The sequence below is a fragment of the Bidens hawaiensis genome, unplaced genomic scaffold (genome assembly GCF_021521415.1).
Source record: "Bidens hawaiensis isolate Kalapana, Puna unplaced genomic scaffold, B.hawaiensis_p1.1 tig00102315_1, whole genome shotgun sequence".
Taxonomy (NCBI): domain Eukaryota; kingdom Viridiplantae; phylum Streptophyta; class Magnoliopsida; order Asterales; family Asteraceae; genus Bidens; species Bidens hawaiensis.
Window position 1 is genome coordinate 9,779 of NW_027504726.1, and position 18,536 is coordinate 28,314.

The window sequence follows — 18,536 nt, forward strand, 5'->3', positions numbered from 1 at the left end:
CCTGATGGCTTGTATCCGCAACTGCGGGAACAGGCGGGTTACTTTACCATTGGGAGGCTTTTCCCTGCGTATGCAGCTTGCATACTGCGCGTAGGCTTCTCTGAGCATGGTGGGTCCTGCGGGAGTAGATGGTCTTTGCGCAGACATCCCTGTTCAAGGTGAGTCATGCGGGACCAACTGAGCCCTGCTGGGACCTACCTCTTCAAAGTCAAAAGTCAAACCTTAGTTGAATATAAACTTTATTGTTCTTGACTTGCCTAAACTTTATTGTTCTTATCTTGACTATGCTTAAAATATTTTCTGCAGCGATTTCCGAAACAACTACATTTCAAACGTTAATGGACTTTTAAATCCGCCCGTAAATGCTAGCCTAAGGTATGACATCTTCCTATGCTTCTTTAATGAAATCTATGAATAGAGTTGGAAGGATGTACGGGTCGGGTTGACCTGGAAGCAATCTTTTTACCACTTTCAATAAATAGCTATCGTATTAAATATGTGTACAAAACAATATTATGACACTAATATTGCAGATCTTTGAATAAAACAATTTAGGAGAATGCATGCATTTTTAAAAAAAGTCATTACACGGATGGTACTCCTATTGCAACATTAGTCGTCAAGTTTCAAAAATTACAACTTTAGACCAACTGTTTGCATGAACATAACACTGTTGGTCCATGAAATGGATGGACCGATGGAGTTAACTTTAGACCATCCATTTCAAGGACCAACGGTGTTATGTTCACACAAAAAGTTGGTCTAAAGTCGTAACTTTTGAAATTTGTAGACTAAAGTTGCAATATGGCCAAACCATAGGGACCATATGTGTAGTTGGTTCTTAAAAGAATACACTTCTTGAGTCATGCAACCCCATTGGTCCGTCTAATAAGGCCGGCAATGAGGCAGGGCCGGGTGGTCGACCGATGCCGGTCCAGCACCCTGATAGGGCCCGTATTTTTATTTTTTTAAAGTTATATATATTTTTTGAAAAAAAAATGTGTATTTTTAATGTTTAAACTCAGTTACTCAACTAACTTAAGGCCCAAATTTTTTTCTCCTTCGGCCCAAAAAAAATTTCACGATTCTTGGAGACGGCCCCTGTCAAAACTGCCACCTTTATTATAAGTATATGCTAATCAAAGCATGCACTTGTGTGTTTATCAGGTTACATGGAAATCCCATTTGTCGAAACGCAAGCATACAAAACACAGATGATTTTTGTGGCCCGAAAGAATACAAAGATTACATACATCCTATTTCTAATAACATAACCGATTGCCGGATCCAGTCATGTCCCCTAGACAATTATTATGAATTTGTTTCAGGATCATCCATCCCATGTTTTTGTGCTTCACCACTTAGGGTCGGGTACCGTTTAAAAAGTCCAAGTTTTTCTTATTTTCCACCATATCAAGAAGATTTTGAAATGTATGTCACTAAGTCTCTTGAGTTGGAGCTCTATCAATTACATATTGACTCGGTTATGTGGGAGAAAAGGCGGTTGAGGATGTATTTGAAACTTTTTCCTAAAGTTGGCGCCAAGCGTTCGGGTGAGTTTAGTACAAGTGAAGTTTTAAGGATTCGAGGCATTTTTACCACGTGGGTATTTCCCGGGAGCGATTTGTTTGGACCGTATGAGCTTTTAAACTTCACTCTTGTTGGACCTTATGCACATTGTAAGTAAACATTTTGTATGTGATTGTTATGTTATTATCTTGTGTTATTGACTTATTATAAATCTCACATTGTTATTGCTTTTTTTTTTTTTTTCTTTTAATGTAGTGAATGTTGATACACCGAAGAAAGGTATAAGTAAAGGTGTTTTGATAACTATGGTAGTTGTGGCGGTTGCTTGTGCCATATTATTTTCTTCGGTTTTGACCGTTGTGATCAATAAACAACATGAGAGATATAGGCAAACATCATCAAGAAAATCTTTAAGTAAGTTTACATATTAGATTTGTGTTTTGAGAATGATTATGTGATATTAAATATTTAGAGCCAGACAAATTCTTTTCTTTTTTTTTGGGGGGGGGGGGTTCTAAGCAGAACAAGATTTATATGAGAACACACAGAACAAAATAAGTCAATTGTTTTTCTAATCTTAAAAATGTTAAATATAAGAAAATGGTTGAAATGCAATGTTTATTATCTGTAAGTCACGTGTAGGTTATTTTACCTACTGAAAACCTACGCATATATAGGTAAACAGTTAAAGTTTAAAAAACATATGGACAAATTAATTTGATTTTTTTAATGTGAATAACGTATATATTTGTATATTAGAAGTACAAAATTTAAAAATATGAATCGGTGATAAAAAAAATTTAATCGAGTTTATTCCTTTTGTTTTGCAATAATTTAGTGTTATGTAATGAACGCAACCTGGTTTGACGTTAACTATTATGTTATTCTTTTCAGTCTCAAAACTTTCAATAACATTGGATGGTGTTAAAAGCTTCACCTTTCGAGAACTGGCAAAGGCGACGGATAACTTTAGTGATTCAAGTCTTGTTGGCCGTGGCGGATATGGGAAGGTTTATAAAGGAATATTATGGGATAATACAACGGTAGCCATAAAACGCACCGAAGAAGGTTCATTACAAGGTGAAAAGGAGTTTTTAACAGAAATAGAGATGTTGTCAAGATTACATCATAGAAATCTTGTGTCACTTGTTGGATATTGTGATGAAGAACTTGAGCAGGTATTCTTTGTTTTGTGTTTTATTTTTTAAGTTTTTTAAAATGATTTTTTTATAGCTTGAAAGTAATAGTAATACTAGTGTTTTAAATTTATGTAGATGTTGGTTTATGAGTTCATGTCTCGGGGAACGTTGCGCGATTGGCTTAGTAGTATGAAAATTTTGAGACTTGATGTTTGTATGCTCGGTTTTCACGATGGGCTTGGTTCGGTTTTGGTTAATTCTATTTTTCCATTTGGGCTTGAAATTTATAGGCCGAAAAATGGCCCAAAATAATGAACTTGGGCCTGAAATTGCGCCTAAATATTTTTTGTTAAATAATGATTAATTGTTACATATTTGGGCTAAAATTCAATAACAAAAATGAAACAACGCAATTTAATCCATACAAAACCAGTTTTTACAGGCTCGTTCAGTTCGGTTATAAAAGTCAGTTAAGTTAAATTTTTGCCATTTAGGCTTGAAATTTGTGGGCCAAAAAAGTGGCCCAAAATAATGAATTTAGGCCTTAAACTTTGTGCCTAAAATTATCTTTTTATTAATGGCTAAATGATTATTACACATTTGGGCCTAAAGTTCAATAACAAAAAGACAAATAAAACGATTTAATCCATGCAAAAGCGGTTTTTCAGGTTCGGTAGTACATGCAAAATCGAAACCGAACCTGAAATTCAGTTTGGAAACATAAAACCAAACCGTCAGTTTTCTAGGTTGCCTTCGGTTAGTTCAGTTAGGTTGTCGGTTATTTTGGTTACCGGTCGGTTATAACCATTTTTGTGGAGAATAACAAATGTTTTACAAATTATTGAATTGTCACAGATAGATCAGGAAAATCATTGAGCTTCAGAATGCGGTTACAGGTGGCGCTCGATTCAGCTAAAGGAATTCTTTATCTGCACACAGAAGCCAACCCGCCAATATTCCACCGCGATATTAAGTCAACCAACATTCTTCTTGATTCTAACTTCACTGCAAAAGTTGCTGATTTCGGGCTATCCAGGCTGGCACCAGTCTTGGATGAAGACGGAGCGGGTCCAAAACATGTATCCACACTTGTTAGAGGAACACCCGTAAGTCTTGTTCCGTTTGGGACAGTTCGGTGATGGGTCAAAACAGGTTGACACGTGTTGGGTTGAGCTAGACCACTTTTGTCCAAACAAGTATAATTATTTTTATTATAAATAATTATTATGTTAATTATGAATTTATGATTATAAAAAAACTATATTATATAAAATGGCTATGAGTCAAACAGGTTCGAGTCAAAACGGGTCAACACATGTCGGGTTGAACCCACTAACTTTCCTGTTAAATATGATTATAAAACCTGTATTTTTGAATTAAACTATTTAGGAGGTTGTGTGGGTAATACATGACAAGTTATTGTACGGGCCGGGCCGGGTTGACATGAAAATACTGTTTACAATATAATATGCTTCTTTCTAATAAATTTTGTATTTTTATATCTTATTACAGGGCTACCTTGATCCCGAGTACTTATTAACCCATAAACTAACAGCCAAGAGTGACGTTTATAGCCTTGGGATCGTATTTTTAGAGATCTTGACTAGTATGAAACCAATATCACATGGCAAGAATATCGTCCGTGAGGTAACTTTTTTTTTTCACAATAATAATCTTAATTTTACAAATTGAGTTGACTTGCAACATGTTTGACCAGTTTGACTTGTTTTCATTTTAGTCAACTTCTTAAGATTTTACCCATTTGACCCATTGACCCGTTCACTGGTAAACGGGTCGTAAATGAGCTGAAATCGCCACTACTAAAAATCCCAAAGAATAGAGATTTGTTAAATAACAAATGTGTGTTTTACTTTTTTCAGGTCAAAGTAGCCCATCAAACCGGAACAATGTTCTCAATCATAGATAACAGAATGGGTTCGTACCCTTCTGAATATGTCGAAAAGTTTCTGTCTTTGGCTCTTTGGTGTGTAAATGACAAACCCGAAAAAAGACCATCTATGTTAGACGTGGTCCGTGAGCTAGAGCACATACTTGAAAACGTGCCCGAAACGGGCGTTGACTTTTCCAAGCCCGGGTCAAACTTTTTTGTGGAGTCATCATCAACTTTTTATAGCTCATCGAATGTCCTGGGTAGTGATCTTAGTAGTGGTGTTGATCCCGCGGTTTATCCTCGTTGACATGTGAAGTTTTGCGCCGAAATGAACATGTTTTGAAAGTATAAGGACTTAATGGTAATAAAGAAAAGTATGTTATAGAGTTGTATACTTGTATAGTTGGTCCTCTAGTTCTTTTTATTAAAGTAACAAATGTAAATTGTATACTTAATTTTTGTATTTTGAACATAGTTTGATTTTTGAATCGGGCTGTAAAAAGTTTACTTTCACTCTATGCTTTTGAATAGGAAAGCGTCTTGCTTTTAATCCTCTTGACTAGATATTCATTTCATCAGTTAAGTGGTAGCATGCATTAGTCATGTGATGGACACAAGTTATCTTCATAGTTCAAATATTAAAAATTAGAAGATTAAGATTAAGATTAAGATATATAAATAATAGATGGACCCCACCTTATGACTTCATCTCTGTCACCTCACCCCCACGGCTCTCTCTACATTCTCTCTTCACGCCTTTCTCTGGAAAACGCCATCGGTTTCGTTCGGCTACACAACTCATCCTTGTCTCAGAACCGATCAAAAAAGGTCACACTCGGTCCTAGAGTTGTCATCAGAAAAATGTATTATTTAAGTATTATCGCAATCTAAATATGTTTTTTGGTAGAGTGTTTGGATACAAATTGGGGAAGTGATTTTGAAAAATAAGACTCAGATTAGTTTAGATTTTATTTTATTGTTTATATTTTTTAAAATCATATAATTAAACAAAATATATTATTAGTTTTTATTTTTGCCTATTTTCACCTTACTGTTTGGCTAGATTGCTACAATGCTACATACAATTACTTTGCTCACTATGGGCTTCAAGCCCAAAAAGGATAGAAATGAAAAGTTGAAAACTACATAAAATAGTGGAGTCCAGAGGTGGGGGAAAAACCTGGTTCCGGACTTAACCCGAAACCGGTTCTTACCTGACCTGCAGGTACGAACAAGGTTTCGGTTTCTCAAAAAGTCCTATCCAAAACGGACCCATCAGAGCCGATACCACCTTTACCCGGTTAAAACCTGGGCTTGGCTGGCTGACCCAGCCATAGCCAAATAAAAACCTAGTAACCGTTCAAATACCCAACCATACCCGGAACCGCTTCCTATACAGCCTGGTGTTTTGACTTTTTTTGACCATACATGAAACCGGTTCATGAAAATATCCTATTGCTTGAGCCATAATATTACTTTTTATATAAAATTGATCACACTTTATTTCTAAAAAGCCAAGATATTGGATTTTAAGTTCACTTTTGAGTCATAAGTCATAACCAAACCAACCGGATAATACTCACTCATGATTATATCATTTGATGAACCATCTTTATATTATTTAACATGAAAAGTTGTTAATATTTCAATATGATATTTTAATTAGTGATCTTTAGATATAAAAGTATTTTATATTAAAATACCTATTTTTATAATATGGATGTCAAAATATAACCAAATCCTAGTCATCTCATAAATATTTACTTATACTTGTGCTCCAAGCATATGCATTATTTATTTACACATTAATTTATATTATGTGAATTATTTCTATCCAATATATATTAGATAATGGAGCATTATAATAACTATATTAGCATTTATCAACATAAGTTTAGAAAGAAAAAAAAAACTTTTATTATAAAACAATAAACTTTATATATTATGTAACAACAATCTCATATGAATAAATCCAATGAATCTTAGCTTACAAATGCATAATCAACAAACAAGAATAATGAATCATTCCTTACACTACACTTTATATTCCACCCTATATCTAACATTCTATTTGTTTTAAACAAAAAAAAATACATAGAAAATTGAAAAAGAAACTCTCTGGTCAAAAGAGTCAACCTATATATTTCAAATATTACATAAATAGATACATACATATATAGGGGTGTTCACTACTGAACAATTTTTAGTAAAGAATCACAGGACCACATATACACTTATACTTATTGTTTTAAATGCTTATGCGGTTTTCACATTTCTCTATTAAAATTGGTTATGCATTGAGCGCATCCCTATACATGTGTATATACGTATATATGTATATAACGGGTGCATTCAACACATAACCAATTTAAAATAAAGGAACTGTGAGAACCGAATAAACACTAATACGTTGTGCTCACCAGAAACAATGGGAGAGAGAAAGAGAGGCCGTTAAAGCAATACGCACAGGTGTTTATGCGGTTCTTATAATTCTCTGCTTAAATCTCGTTGTGCATTGAACGTCCCTCACATGCATATATATGGGTGTGCATGCGGTAAATTTCATGTTTAGATTTTATAAATTAACGACCGGTTTTTGCACGTTTCATGCCACTTGTGTTGAATGGTGACACGCTGCCACTTGGCCCGGGACTCTCTTCTCTGAAATTTGAATTTAGCATTGCGAGTTCTCGTAATTGCTGTCTTTTGATGTAATCTTCAGATTCGTCCTGTAAATAAAAAAATACATATATATTTACAGAACAAGGATAAGAAAAGCATACATAATGAAAGTTGTATTGGTATTCAGTTGACTTTTAAGGTCAACCATACCGATCTTTTGAGTTGTTCAGGAATATTTTCATTGTTCACATTTTGTAGCAAATAGAAGATATATATAAGCATGTTGTTGATTTCTTTAGAAATATTATACAATTTTGAAGTTATAATGTAGCTCGGTTGACTAAAATGTCAAAAGTTCAAGAAAACATGCATTTGGATAGAAAGACATAAATCAAAAAAATGCAACAAATACTATTGATGAAAAGGAATGATGCTAAAAATGTAAATAAATGTAATAAAAATTGTGAATTTGCCAAAAACAAGTTTGACTTTTTTCTGCAACTAATAAAGTTTACTGGTTAACATTTGACTTTTGAGGTCATGTAGACAACTTCACAAGCTCAAGGTTTTCATGTATAAACAGAAAAAAAAATAGATAGGATCATGTCGGTATGATTCTCTTAAAAAATTATTGTCCATTTTGAAGTTATAAAGTAGCCCATTTGACTTTAAAAGTCAAAAATCACAAGAAATGATCTATTTGTTTATATTACTGAGGCAAACATACTTTAACTTTATACGAGAGCCAATATCAATAAATTTATTATAAAAAAAATGAAAACTATAATCAGAAGAGGAACCATGTTAACAACCTAAAAAACTGTAGAGAACCTTTGAAAGCTTGACTTTTTCAAAGTCAATGACACATCTAATAAACCTGTCCAGCATTTTATCAAAAGTATCCTGCATTTTCTAAATTTGACTTTTAACTTTTGAGGTCAAGTAGAATACTTTATAAATGCAAGATTTTTCTGCAGTTTCTATATTTACAGGGGTATTTAGGTAATTTATTCAAAACTTATTAAAAAAATAACAGATATACAAATAAGTTATAAAGACGGTATTTAATTACTTAATGAAATATTGATCAACTTTGACATGTTAGTTTATGAAATGACCCATTTGTTTATATAGGGAAATTCACGCAAAGAAAGTTTGACTTTTTAAGTTTGACTTTTTTTGTTCAAATGTTGCAATCATAAATAGTGAAGACAGTGATATATAACAAAATATTTCATACCACTGGTTTGAGTAATTCTTGAATAATTTCATGTGCCTGCCTCAACCTTATATCAACAATGTTTGCAGGTAAATCGGCCTCGATTAATATGTGAAGTGGCTCGTTTAAATGCTCATAGCCCGGTCTTCCCCTTAGCTTTTCTTCCTTTAATGTGAAACATATAAATAATCAAATATAATATTTATAAAACACATTCTGCTAGCTAAAGAAAGGATTAATTGCACAAAAAGTAACCAACTTTCAGTCCAATGTCTAGTTCGGATAGTCAATGTATACAAGTTACCGGTTCGATATGCTGACATGGCAAAATACTAACTTTTTTTCAAGTGACACTATCATGGTTTTCGGGACCGGTACCAAGAATTTATGATTTTCGGGGGATCTCATCACTAAAAACTGAAAACAAAGTTTCTTTCCAAAAATAGAAAGTACTCCTTTTTTCACAAAAGAATTGTCCACCTACTTATTTTAGTTTGACTAAAAAAATGTTAAAACTATCAAGTTTTTCATTCTAGCCTAGTTTAGTTAGCCTAGGGGTTTAAGAGCTCAAACACAGCTCACGAGTAGTTTTTTAAGCTCAACCTCGGTTCGTTTATCATTTATTAATTAATTCATATATAATTTTAATTATTTATGTGTGTGTGTATTATTATTATTATATAGATAAATAATACTAAATAAAAGTTGTATAAACAACATGCTCGTTTATTAAACAAGCTTATTTCTAGGCTTGTTTAAGCTCGGCTCAATCCAAGCTTTTCGCGAGCTAGTCACGAGTACCTCACGTGTGGTTTGGCTCGTTTACAACTTACATTCTATCCTAAAACTGCATTAATTCCAAAAGGGTAAAATTGTCATTTATCTATTATGAAATGCATTAACTATATATTCCTAAAACCATGTGGACCCTTATTTTGGGATAAAAGGAGTACCTTTTATGCAATTAGCATCTTAAAGAAATCTTGAACTTTCAAATATAAACTAGTATCACCTTATCAGGATCCTTGATGGACCCTTTTCCTCGAATGAACACACGACAACCCGTTGTAGCTTCTATACGCTTTAGTGAATTGCCTCTCGGGCCAAGAAGCCGCCCAACAAAGTTAAACTACATCCAAAAAAAATGTCATTAAAGAATTTATATGGTATGATCATGGTCTCACTAAATTTTAATATTATGAAAATAAATCCTTCTATTATTAGGAAAAGAGTGAACTGCAGTTTTCGTCCATGTGGTTAGTCTAAATATGCGGTTTTAGTCCAATAGTTTCAAATTTGCGATTTTCGTCCCTGTGGTTTCATTTCCCTTGCAATTAAACCTGAATTCACTAATACCGTTACGTCTGGCCGTTAAACCCATCAGTGTGCCCTTCACGTGCGGGGCAGTTTTGGGGAGAAAAAGGAGAAAACCGCCTCTCACATGAGGGGCACGCTTATGGGTTTAACAACCAGACTTAACGGGGTTAATGAATTCGGGTTTAATTGCAAGTGAAATGAAACCACAAGGACCAAAATCGCAAATTTGAAACTATTGGACTAAAACCGCAGATTTGGACAAACCACAGGGACGAAAACCGCAGTTTACTCATAGGAAAAAAAAAAGAAGTTTAATATTATGAAATTTTCCACTTGTGTTTTAAGAAATTTTTCTATGTTATAAGTTTTTAATCAAATAAGCGACCGGTTACATTATTGCGCAACTATTTGAGTATAAACTTATAGCATAGAACCTTAACTTGGTCATGAATGAAACCTAGCTATAGTAAATAAACAAAGTTGGGATGAATTTATTAAAGATTTATAAGTACTATAACTTTATGAAAGCTTACATTGGGATAGGAATCAACGGGAATCTCAAACCGCAAGATTCTCTTCATGGTGAATGAACTCGGGCTAGCCGGAGCTCCTTGCCAGTCCATCGACATTCCATGGGGCCCACTAAGCCTCTATATGACATGACACAAGATAGCATTACTAATTCATTTTCTTTCCTTTTGTGGACTAAAGTACTAATCTTATAGATTGTAACAAAATAAGCAGTTTGGATAAGTAATCCCAAACACCCTCGAAACAACTTATTATGGTATCAAAACACAAAATACATTGCTTGGCTTTATGAGCATGTAGATATTAGATGCATAATTCACCTCATTAATATATGTTTAAAATAAAATTTCATGTAACGCGTCAAATATGCTAAACAAAAACCTTTCAACATTGAAATAAATATCAAGTCATAGAGTTTATTATATAATCACCTCTTGTGGAAAGCCATTCCAGCCACTAAGATCCGGAGAAGCCATGGGGCTCGGGCTTCTATGCCGCAACCTATCAAGCTCGCTAAACCCTTGGTTTGCCATGCCAGACACCCTCAAGATTTCTGAGAAAGAGAAAAATAAGTTGATCAAAAAAAATAGACACTTCACTCCTTGCATTTGAAATTGGTCGGTTATATGACTGGTCAAACGGGTTCGGGTCAAAATGAGTACTTTCTGTTTGAACAAGTTGGGTTGATGTGGACACATCGTATTATATAATTTTGACATGAAGCTAACTTTTTGAACGAAATGGTTTAGGTGGTTTATGCATTAAAAATACACTTTGGATGAGTTTTGTTTCATAAAACCTATTTCTTTTAATCTATATTCTTGTTTTGCATATTTAACATGTTAGAGATAAAAACACGCAAGACCATTTTATAAGTAAATGAGTCGAAATTGTCACCTCATATCAGAATCATATACGCAAAGATTTGAGTATCTATTAAACAAACTTAAATATACATCTCTATTTGTTTCAAAATCTAACAATTTCAGCTTGCGGGTTGCATTAATCTCGTGCACAAATAAACAAATATATCATAATGGGCACCATTTAAACGGTCTAAGAGTCGTGTTTCGATAAGCATATTAACCAAACAACATTAAACTTCAAAAAGACCAACATACAAAAAAAATACAAATTAGTGTTCTTTAGTTAATATATGGCTCCTTCAAGAACTAGAGGTGTTTGGCACTGCACTTTGAAAGTAGTTATCCTAAAAAAATCAGTTTCAGGGTGTTTGGATACAGTCAAAACTGATTCTGATTATTGGTCATCTAGAGGTCAACTAACAAGTTGCATATTATTTGATTTGATCATCACATCTTCAAACACCAACACAAACACACCTGATTAACTAATTCTGATCACTCATATCATAGTTAAAGAACATAACAAGTGGATCTACCTAAATAAAAAAAAATAAAATAAATAAAAAATAATAATAATAATAATAAAATCAAACCTTGATTCAAGAGTCTGGTGCATATGGGAAGAACTTGAAGAAAAGGTTGTAGTTTTTGATGTTCAGCCAATAACTCAGACAAATATTGACTGAAAAATTGCAAAAGAAAAAACATTAACATGACAGAAAACTAATGAATATCATATAAGGTAATAAAACACACAAGCATCAAACTAAAACAGAAACTGAAAATAATATTAATATTAATATTCAGAAACAAACCTATCAACATCTCCATGAGTTCTAACTTGTGGAGAGACTGTTCTTGCTGGAGAAAAGTTTTGATTATACAAATTTGACATGGATTTTTGACCAAAAATAATAATAAGAATAAGAATAATAATTGGAAACGTTTTATTTTGTTGATGATATTAAGAGGGGGAGAAAACAGAGTCCAGAAAGATCTGTCAAGTTGAGCAGAAAATTTGAGGCAATTATTTCCTTACTTATTTCAGTTTGAAAATTAGTAAAATATAAATATTGCATAATTTTAAATTATTATTATTATTATAGTGGTATTTGGTTTCACAATGAAAACTCGGGTTCAATTTCCATAGACAGGACATGGGTGACTCAATGAAGGGAGTCTGGGACATTTGTGATCTCTAGTTTGATCCTGAGGGTCTCCGAGTTATACCATTAGTGGGCTCAGGGCTGTTCAAAAAGCTCGAGGCTCGAAGTTCGGGCTTGTGGCTCACTCGAATAAAACTACGTAAAAAAAAGCTTGAGTTGGCTAGTTTTTGTAATTTAGTCAAAAACGACATGGCTCGGTTTGTTGGCTCGATCTTAGGCTCATTTAACTTCAAAATCAAGCTCAAGCCTAGCTGAGCAGCATCGTTTAATTTCGAGCTCGAGCTCGAAACCACCTTGGCTCGACTTGTGAACAACCATGGGCCTTCGAGCGGGTGGGTTTTCTGCAGAACTAGAGATAACTTGGAGACGCTTAAGGGTTAGGCCAGTTGACGCTGGACTTTTGTTATGGGTAACCATGTATAGAGTATCTATGTTTGTTGATTGTTTAAATTAATAATAATAAAAATAATAATAATAATATTTTTGTTTGAAAAAGTTGTCAGCATGACATGACTTTTAAGTTTTGATTGATACTCTGTTTTAAGGTAAAAGGACAAAAAGAAATCAGGGAGGCAAGTATTCCTTCTCTATTCTCTTGTAGGCTTCTATAATTTGCAATTATTTAAGAAATATTTTTTATTTAAAATATTGTATTTTTATTATTTTTGTTGTATAGGATTATTACTTTAATCTTTAGAGTTCACATGTTTTTTGTTTCCTTGTTGGCAGAACATATCATTGATGTTATATTTCGTTTCAAGAAAACAATAAGTTTTAACTTAGCAAGTAAGTTAAAGTATAAAAATATTAAACTAAGTCAATCTTCAGAACAAGTATAATGGTATTATCCAACGTAATAATTAATACGCTTTCAATCATGCCTATGTGGAAAACAATTATCCAAAGAATTTGTCACACACACACGTATATACATACAGAGAAAAATTCAAAATATTTGTTTTTAAGCGTATTTCAAAGTAAATACGTAGCAATAAATGTACTCATACGCAAACTTATTAGTCTATTTTATAACAATAAAGCAAAAGTTTGTTTAACATATTACATATTCACTAGGAAAAAGAATAATAGACGGGTCCTTAGATTTATTTATATACATGCATATATAAAGTATTATGTTATGATTGTATGGAGTTTTATTGCAGATTATTGAATTATTGTAAGAAAAAAAACTAAATTTTTAAAAATAATTATTATTATCAATAGTTCATACTTTTAAATTATATATTCTTACGCATAAATTTATACTGTATATACAATGTGTCACCAAACTAACTTCTTCATGTGTCTTCCAAAGTTGAAACTTTAATATGTGTAAATAATCTATCTATATTATTAAAGTAAAATTACTGTTTCACATGTTATTCAATTATAGTACTAGGATGTTAACTAATACTGTTAATAAAATTACTAATAAAGTTACAAATTTAATTTTAAATATTATATTAAATGAGCTTTTTAAATATTTATAAATTATAAAATTTTATTTATCGTTATTTATATATTATGAATGCATAAGATATGTCATTACGTATACTATTAGATTTAACTTTTTTGTTGTATTTTTTTAACCACTCCTACTAACATAATATAACTACACATATTTGTACGTACAAATTGTATACATACATAAACAAAATCTATACATACATTTCTGATTTTAGAAGAGACAAATAACATTATGTTTTTATGAATCTGTTTTATTCTAAGAAAATGATTAATCTTGTTTTACTTTATTATTATGTTACGTGTAGATCTGTCCATGCAAATCATATTTATTTTTATGATTTTATCCATATAGGGTAAAGTAAAAGTAAAACATATTTATGTGGTCAAACAAAACAAAATAAAGTGGGTAGAAGGTCAAAAGTGAAGGATGAACACGTGTCAAACATGCAGTGGGTCCAGAAGACAGCATGAGTAATTGATGTGGCCAACGGAGTTTGAGCTGGAATTACAATTACCCATTACAGGGTGGCCACCCGACACCAAACACCATTCGACGCCGTTTTGTCTCCTCACATACCATGCTTTCTTTTTTCTCTTTTTTTTAACGGTGATTTTCTTCTATGTTAGATCACCACACTCTCTAATTTTGAAGAGTTTCGTTGACTCACTCTAGTCACACTAAAATGTTGTTTGTTTTTTTGAGGTAAAATGTTTATGATATGCGGATCACATCTGCAGGCATCTGTAGAAAAATATGTGGATCAAACCTCTGCACTCTGCAAGAAAAATACTGTTTGTTTTTTAACGTCTGTAGACTGCTAAAATAATTGGTGGTGTACGAACTGTGGAAGTGGGTGGTGGTGAACGATTGGTGGTAGACGATTGTGGTAGGCGGTGTGTGGCGATGGTGGAGGACGGTGGGTAGTGGTGATGGACGGTGGTGGTGGGTGGTGGTGGCCGACGGTGGGTGGTGGTGGTGGGTGGCAGATGGTGGGTGGTGGTAGTGGACAGTGGTTGTGGCCGGCGGTGTACGGTGGTGGTGACGCACGGTGGGTGGTGGTGGTGTTGGTAGGATGTGAAGAAGTGTAAAGAGGTTGGATATTAGCCTTTTTTAAAACCATAAAAGCAGTTTTCATGTCTTTGAAAAAAAAAAACCCCGTCTCTTCAGAGGCTTATGCTTGCGCGCCCGAAGACACAAGCCCATTGCAGATCTTTTAAGTAAAAACAAACAAAACCTAAGCTGTCTTAACCGGGCCCATGCTGGCTTCTGAGCCCCCCCCCCCCCCCCCCAAATAGGAAACAATTCTGTCGGTTGTCACTTGACAGTCGTTGTGCAGCCATAAGAGCATAATTTTTTGACGTAACTTACAATGAGACAAAATCCTGGGTGGGCTATGAATTCGAACTGACAGCTTCGCAAGGCTAGCTCAAACCTCCATTGTCATAATCCATCACAAACGACATAATGAGGATCAAACTTTGATCTCGACCAAAGAACCCAAATCTCCCATCACTAGGCTACAAGTGAGGATTATAGCATGCACTTTCTAATTTCAATCCTATATTATATGTACTTTTTTATAGGATGAATATATTAAAACCAAAACCGAAAACCAAAACCTTCTAGCCGATATATTACCGTATATTATCTTGACAACTTATTTTATTCACACAAAACTTGTAACTGCATATTTATGTTTTCATAAATTCATAATGATTGCATAACTTTCGTTACCAAGTTATTCAATTGCATTATTAAGATCGAACTATTGGGTTTGTGTTTCTAGAACCATGGTTTACTCTGCAACTTTCTTTTGATAATCATGAAAACGAAGTACGAGATCTCATCAATATTCTGCTAACCAATAAGAAAACTAAAAGTGGAGGTTATGCTAGAACTATGCACAAGTTTAGGAACCTTTCAAATCACAATAATATGGCGTTAGTCGGCATCTCAGCCCTTTTGTCATAGTTCATACCTCTCGCGATTCTTTCTTTATGCCCAATGTAAATATTTAATTATTGATCGTCTTGCTCATGATTTAAAACTATCTTGCGAGTCTTTCTTGATACTCAATTAAAACGTTTATTTATCAATCGTCTTGCTCGTTTAAAATTACTATTGTGTTTTTCTTATTGGTATGTGAATTGCACACCGTTTCGTATAATTTTGTTCATATTTATGATAGTTTGGTTTTAAATTTTTAGGGACCAAGAAATAATAATGGGTTCATATTTAACCGATCAGAATCCTAACATATGTTTAGTTTGATTGATCATTATTCTCTTAGGATATATATATATTTTTTTCATTTCTAATTGATTAATAAGACAAGTGAACTTCATACTTCATTAGGGTTTGTGTTACACCGAGTAAGAGACCTCACTCGCTGCTGATCAGCATCATATATATCACCACCCTCCTCGTTTATTCACTCACTCATTCAACTATCTATGTTATACCTTGCATTCATCGTTTATGACTTATCTAACCTGAGTGAGCTCACTCACCCAGGTTCTCACACATAAAAGAAGTGGTGTTCCCGCACATCATCCTCATGCACCACCTCTTACAAACCATAACACGTGCTCTTATAATTAGACGAAAACCATAAACTTTGTATACTTTGTTTTATATAAAGCAAAAAAATCCGTATCATATAGCAGATGTTATATGATTATTGAAGACAATAAGATTTCAAGTTTAAATCTTAATTATATTGATTGTTAATGTTGTTGTTGTTGTTCGATTACAAATAGCCCTATTTAATATTTATAACCATATAATATCTTGTTAGACAAGAATATGAGAAAAACTAACTCAAAAACCCCCTACGTTTGTAAGTATGACAACTAGGTCTCCGCACTACGCACGATTACACTAACAATTACGAAATTATAAATTTTTTATGAGTAGATTATTTAATTTAATAACATAATAAAAAAATATATATTCTATTTAGTATATATTCAAATATATATCAGAAACAACTATTATTGTGTAGTAATTTGAGGGTATCCAATGAATTTTGTAGGGGTTGCACCATGCCACAAAATATGGCACAATCTTCCATTGAGGGTATCCAATGAATTTTGTAGGGTTGTACTATACTATACCACAAAATATGGCATATTATATTGCACACTACAATCATATAATGCATGTTGGACAAATGTGATAGCATACAAAAATGAAACATCACATCTTAACTCGTTTATAAGATGCTCTTTTTGGGTCAACAAATTTATAGTTCAGAAATGAGAAAGAGTTGAGACTACAATCAAAGTCCGGGCATTACAAATTATACTAGGTTTTGGTTTGTCTAAGGTGTTACATAATCTTAATTAAAACTTTTTTTTCATATTCTAATTCGAAGTCTAGACATTTGGTGTGACAGCCCGTATGCACATATATGTACATAAAAGTATACATATGATGATACAAACATTTGTGACATGAATACTAAGTAGAAAGACTTGTTTGTGACTTTGGAAAAGTCGAGAGATGAAAGCTACTAAAACTATAAATATAAAGTTTTAGGGACTAATATATCATTTTTGAAAAAAGAAAAAAAACAAAAGAAAGAAGGGGCAATGCTAACTCAAACCATATGGGTCACATTATCAAGCACACGAATTTAACCACTTCTAACTCAAACCATACGAGTCATATAATGGTTATACTAGTCATATTGCTGCCAAAGTGCCAAGATATGGTTGTGACTTATGCCACGTTATAGGCACTTATAGCACCTCAAACACGACCAACCCAACCGACAACTAACCGTCCATTAACCACCTTTAATGAAGTAGTATCAATTGGGAACACAACCAAACCCATTCCTTTGCATCTACATACCCAAAGAAGACTTATAAAGAAACTTCTTTAAAATAAGAGGGAAATCCAAGAGTAATTGTGTTCTTGAAGTTCTCTAAGACTGTTCACTACGGAGGGGGCTTTAAAGTCCCTCTACGTCATCACCATGTAGAAAACAGGGCTTCGAAGCCCTTCTTCATAACGTTCCGTTGTGGTTTAAAGCCTCTTTTTGCCGCCACATTATATATATATATATACACACACATACATACATATATATATATATATATATGTGTGTGTGTGTAAGAGAGAGTGAAAAGTATGATGGTCCCACCAAAATCCCGTCCATCTTCACATTACCCGCCCCGCCCCTTTACCGCCCCCAAGATGCCCCTCTATGGTGTTTGGGGCTTTAAAGTCCCCTGTACCGCTCAATTTAAAGCCCATAGAGAATGGTCTAAGTCACTTTTGCTGAAAAACTTGAATATGTAGTCTTAATTATCCTTAGTAAGAACCTAACACCTAAACTCGCAATCTTTCCATTTTCCTTGGTTTCAAGTGATAGGAACTTGATGGATCTTATATGCACGATGCATGTCAGTAGATCCAAGTCAAAACTGAAGCCAAGCGGGCTATAGTCATTAATGTCGGTAAGAAAACACGAGTTTTAAGCTCTATGTTCATCCTGAGGTCTTATCTAAATCATAAGCCTTTGTGAGGTTAACCAAGACAATTAAATTTAGAGCTACAAATCTACATACTTGCAATCCAAGGCTTCATGATGCTTTCCCTTTTTCCTATGATTTTGGGGTGGAAATAAGCAAAAATGATTATAATTGAATTACAAGTTTTTAAAAGTGCATTATATCATTAAATTGTTTGTTTGTTAATCATTATGTAGTTAACACTCAGGGCATATATACACGGGCAGTTCGGTTTCGCTACTATATTATGGGAGGATCCACTCTGCT

General features: G+C 33.5%; 2 protein-coding genes across 2 annotated transcripts; one reads left to right on the top strand and one right to left on the bottom strand.

Annotated features, from left to right (window-relative positions):
- Positions 1 to 306: 306 nt before the first annotated feature.
- On the top strand, positions 307 to 4,966 carry LOC143608175 (putative LRR receptor-like serine/threonine-protein kinase At1g06840; the record flags this gene model as incomplete). Its single annotated transcript, XM_077083330.1, has 8 exons — positions 307 to 375; positions 1,168 to 1,679; positions 1,786 to 1,944; positions 2,425 to 2,708; positions 2,805 to 2,856; positions 3,525 to 3,775; positions 4,182 to 4,316; positions 4,550 to 4,966. Coding segments are annotated over 8 exons (1,780 nt in total), but the record flags the coding sequence as incomplete, so codon positions are not given.
- A 1,850-nt stretch (positions 4,967 to 6,816) lies between these two features.
- Positions 6,817 to 12,046, bottom strand: LOC143608174 (KH domain-containing protein At3g08620-like). Its single transcript, XM_077083329.1, has 7 exons — positions 11,931 to 12,046; positions 11,709 to 11,797; positions 10,681 to 10,802; positions 10,252 to 10,368; positions 9,414 to 9,530; positions 8,423 to 8,566; positions 6,817 to 7,289 (listed from the first exon to the last, which is right to left on the bottom strand). The coding sequence occupies exons 1-7, from the start codon at positions 12,008 to 12,010 to the stop codon at positions 7,143 to 7,145; spliced, it is 816 nt and encodes a 271-aa protein (XP_076939444.1). The 5' UTR covers positions 12,011 to 12,046; the 3' UTR covers positions 6,817 to 7,142.
- Positions 12,047 to 18,536: the final 6,490 nt, after the last annotated feature.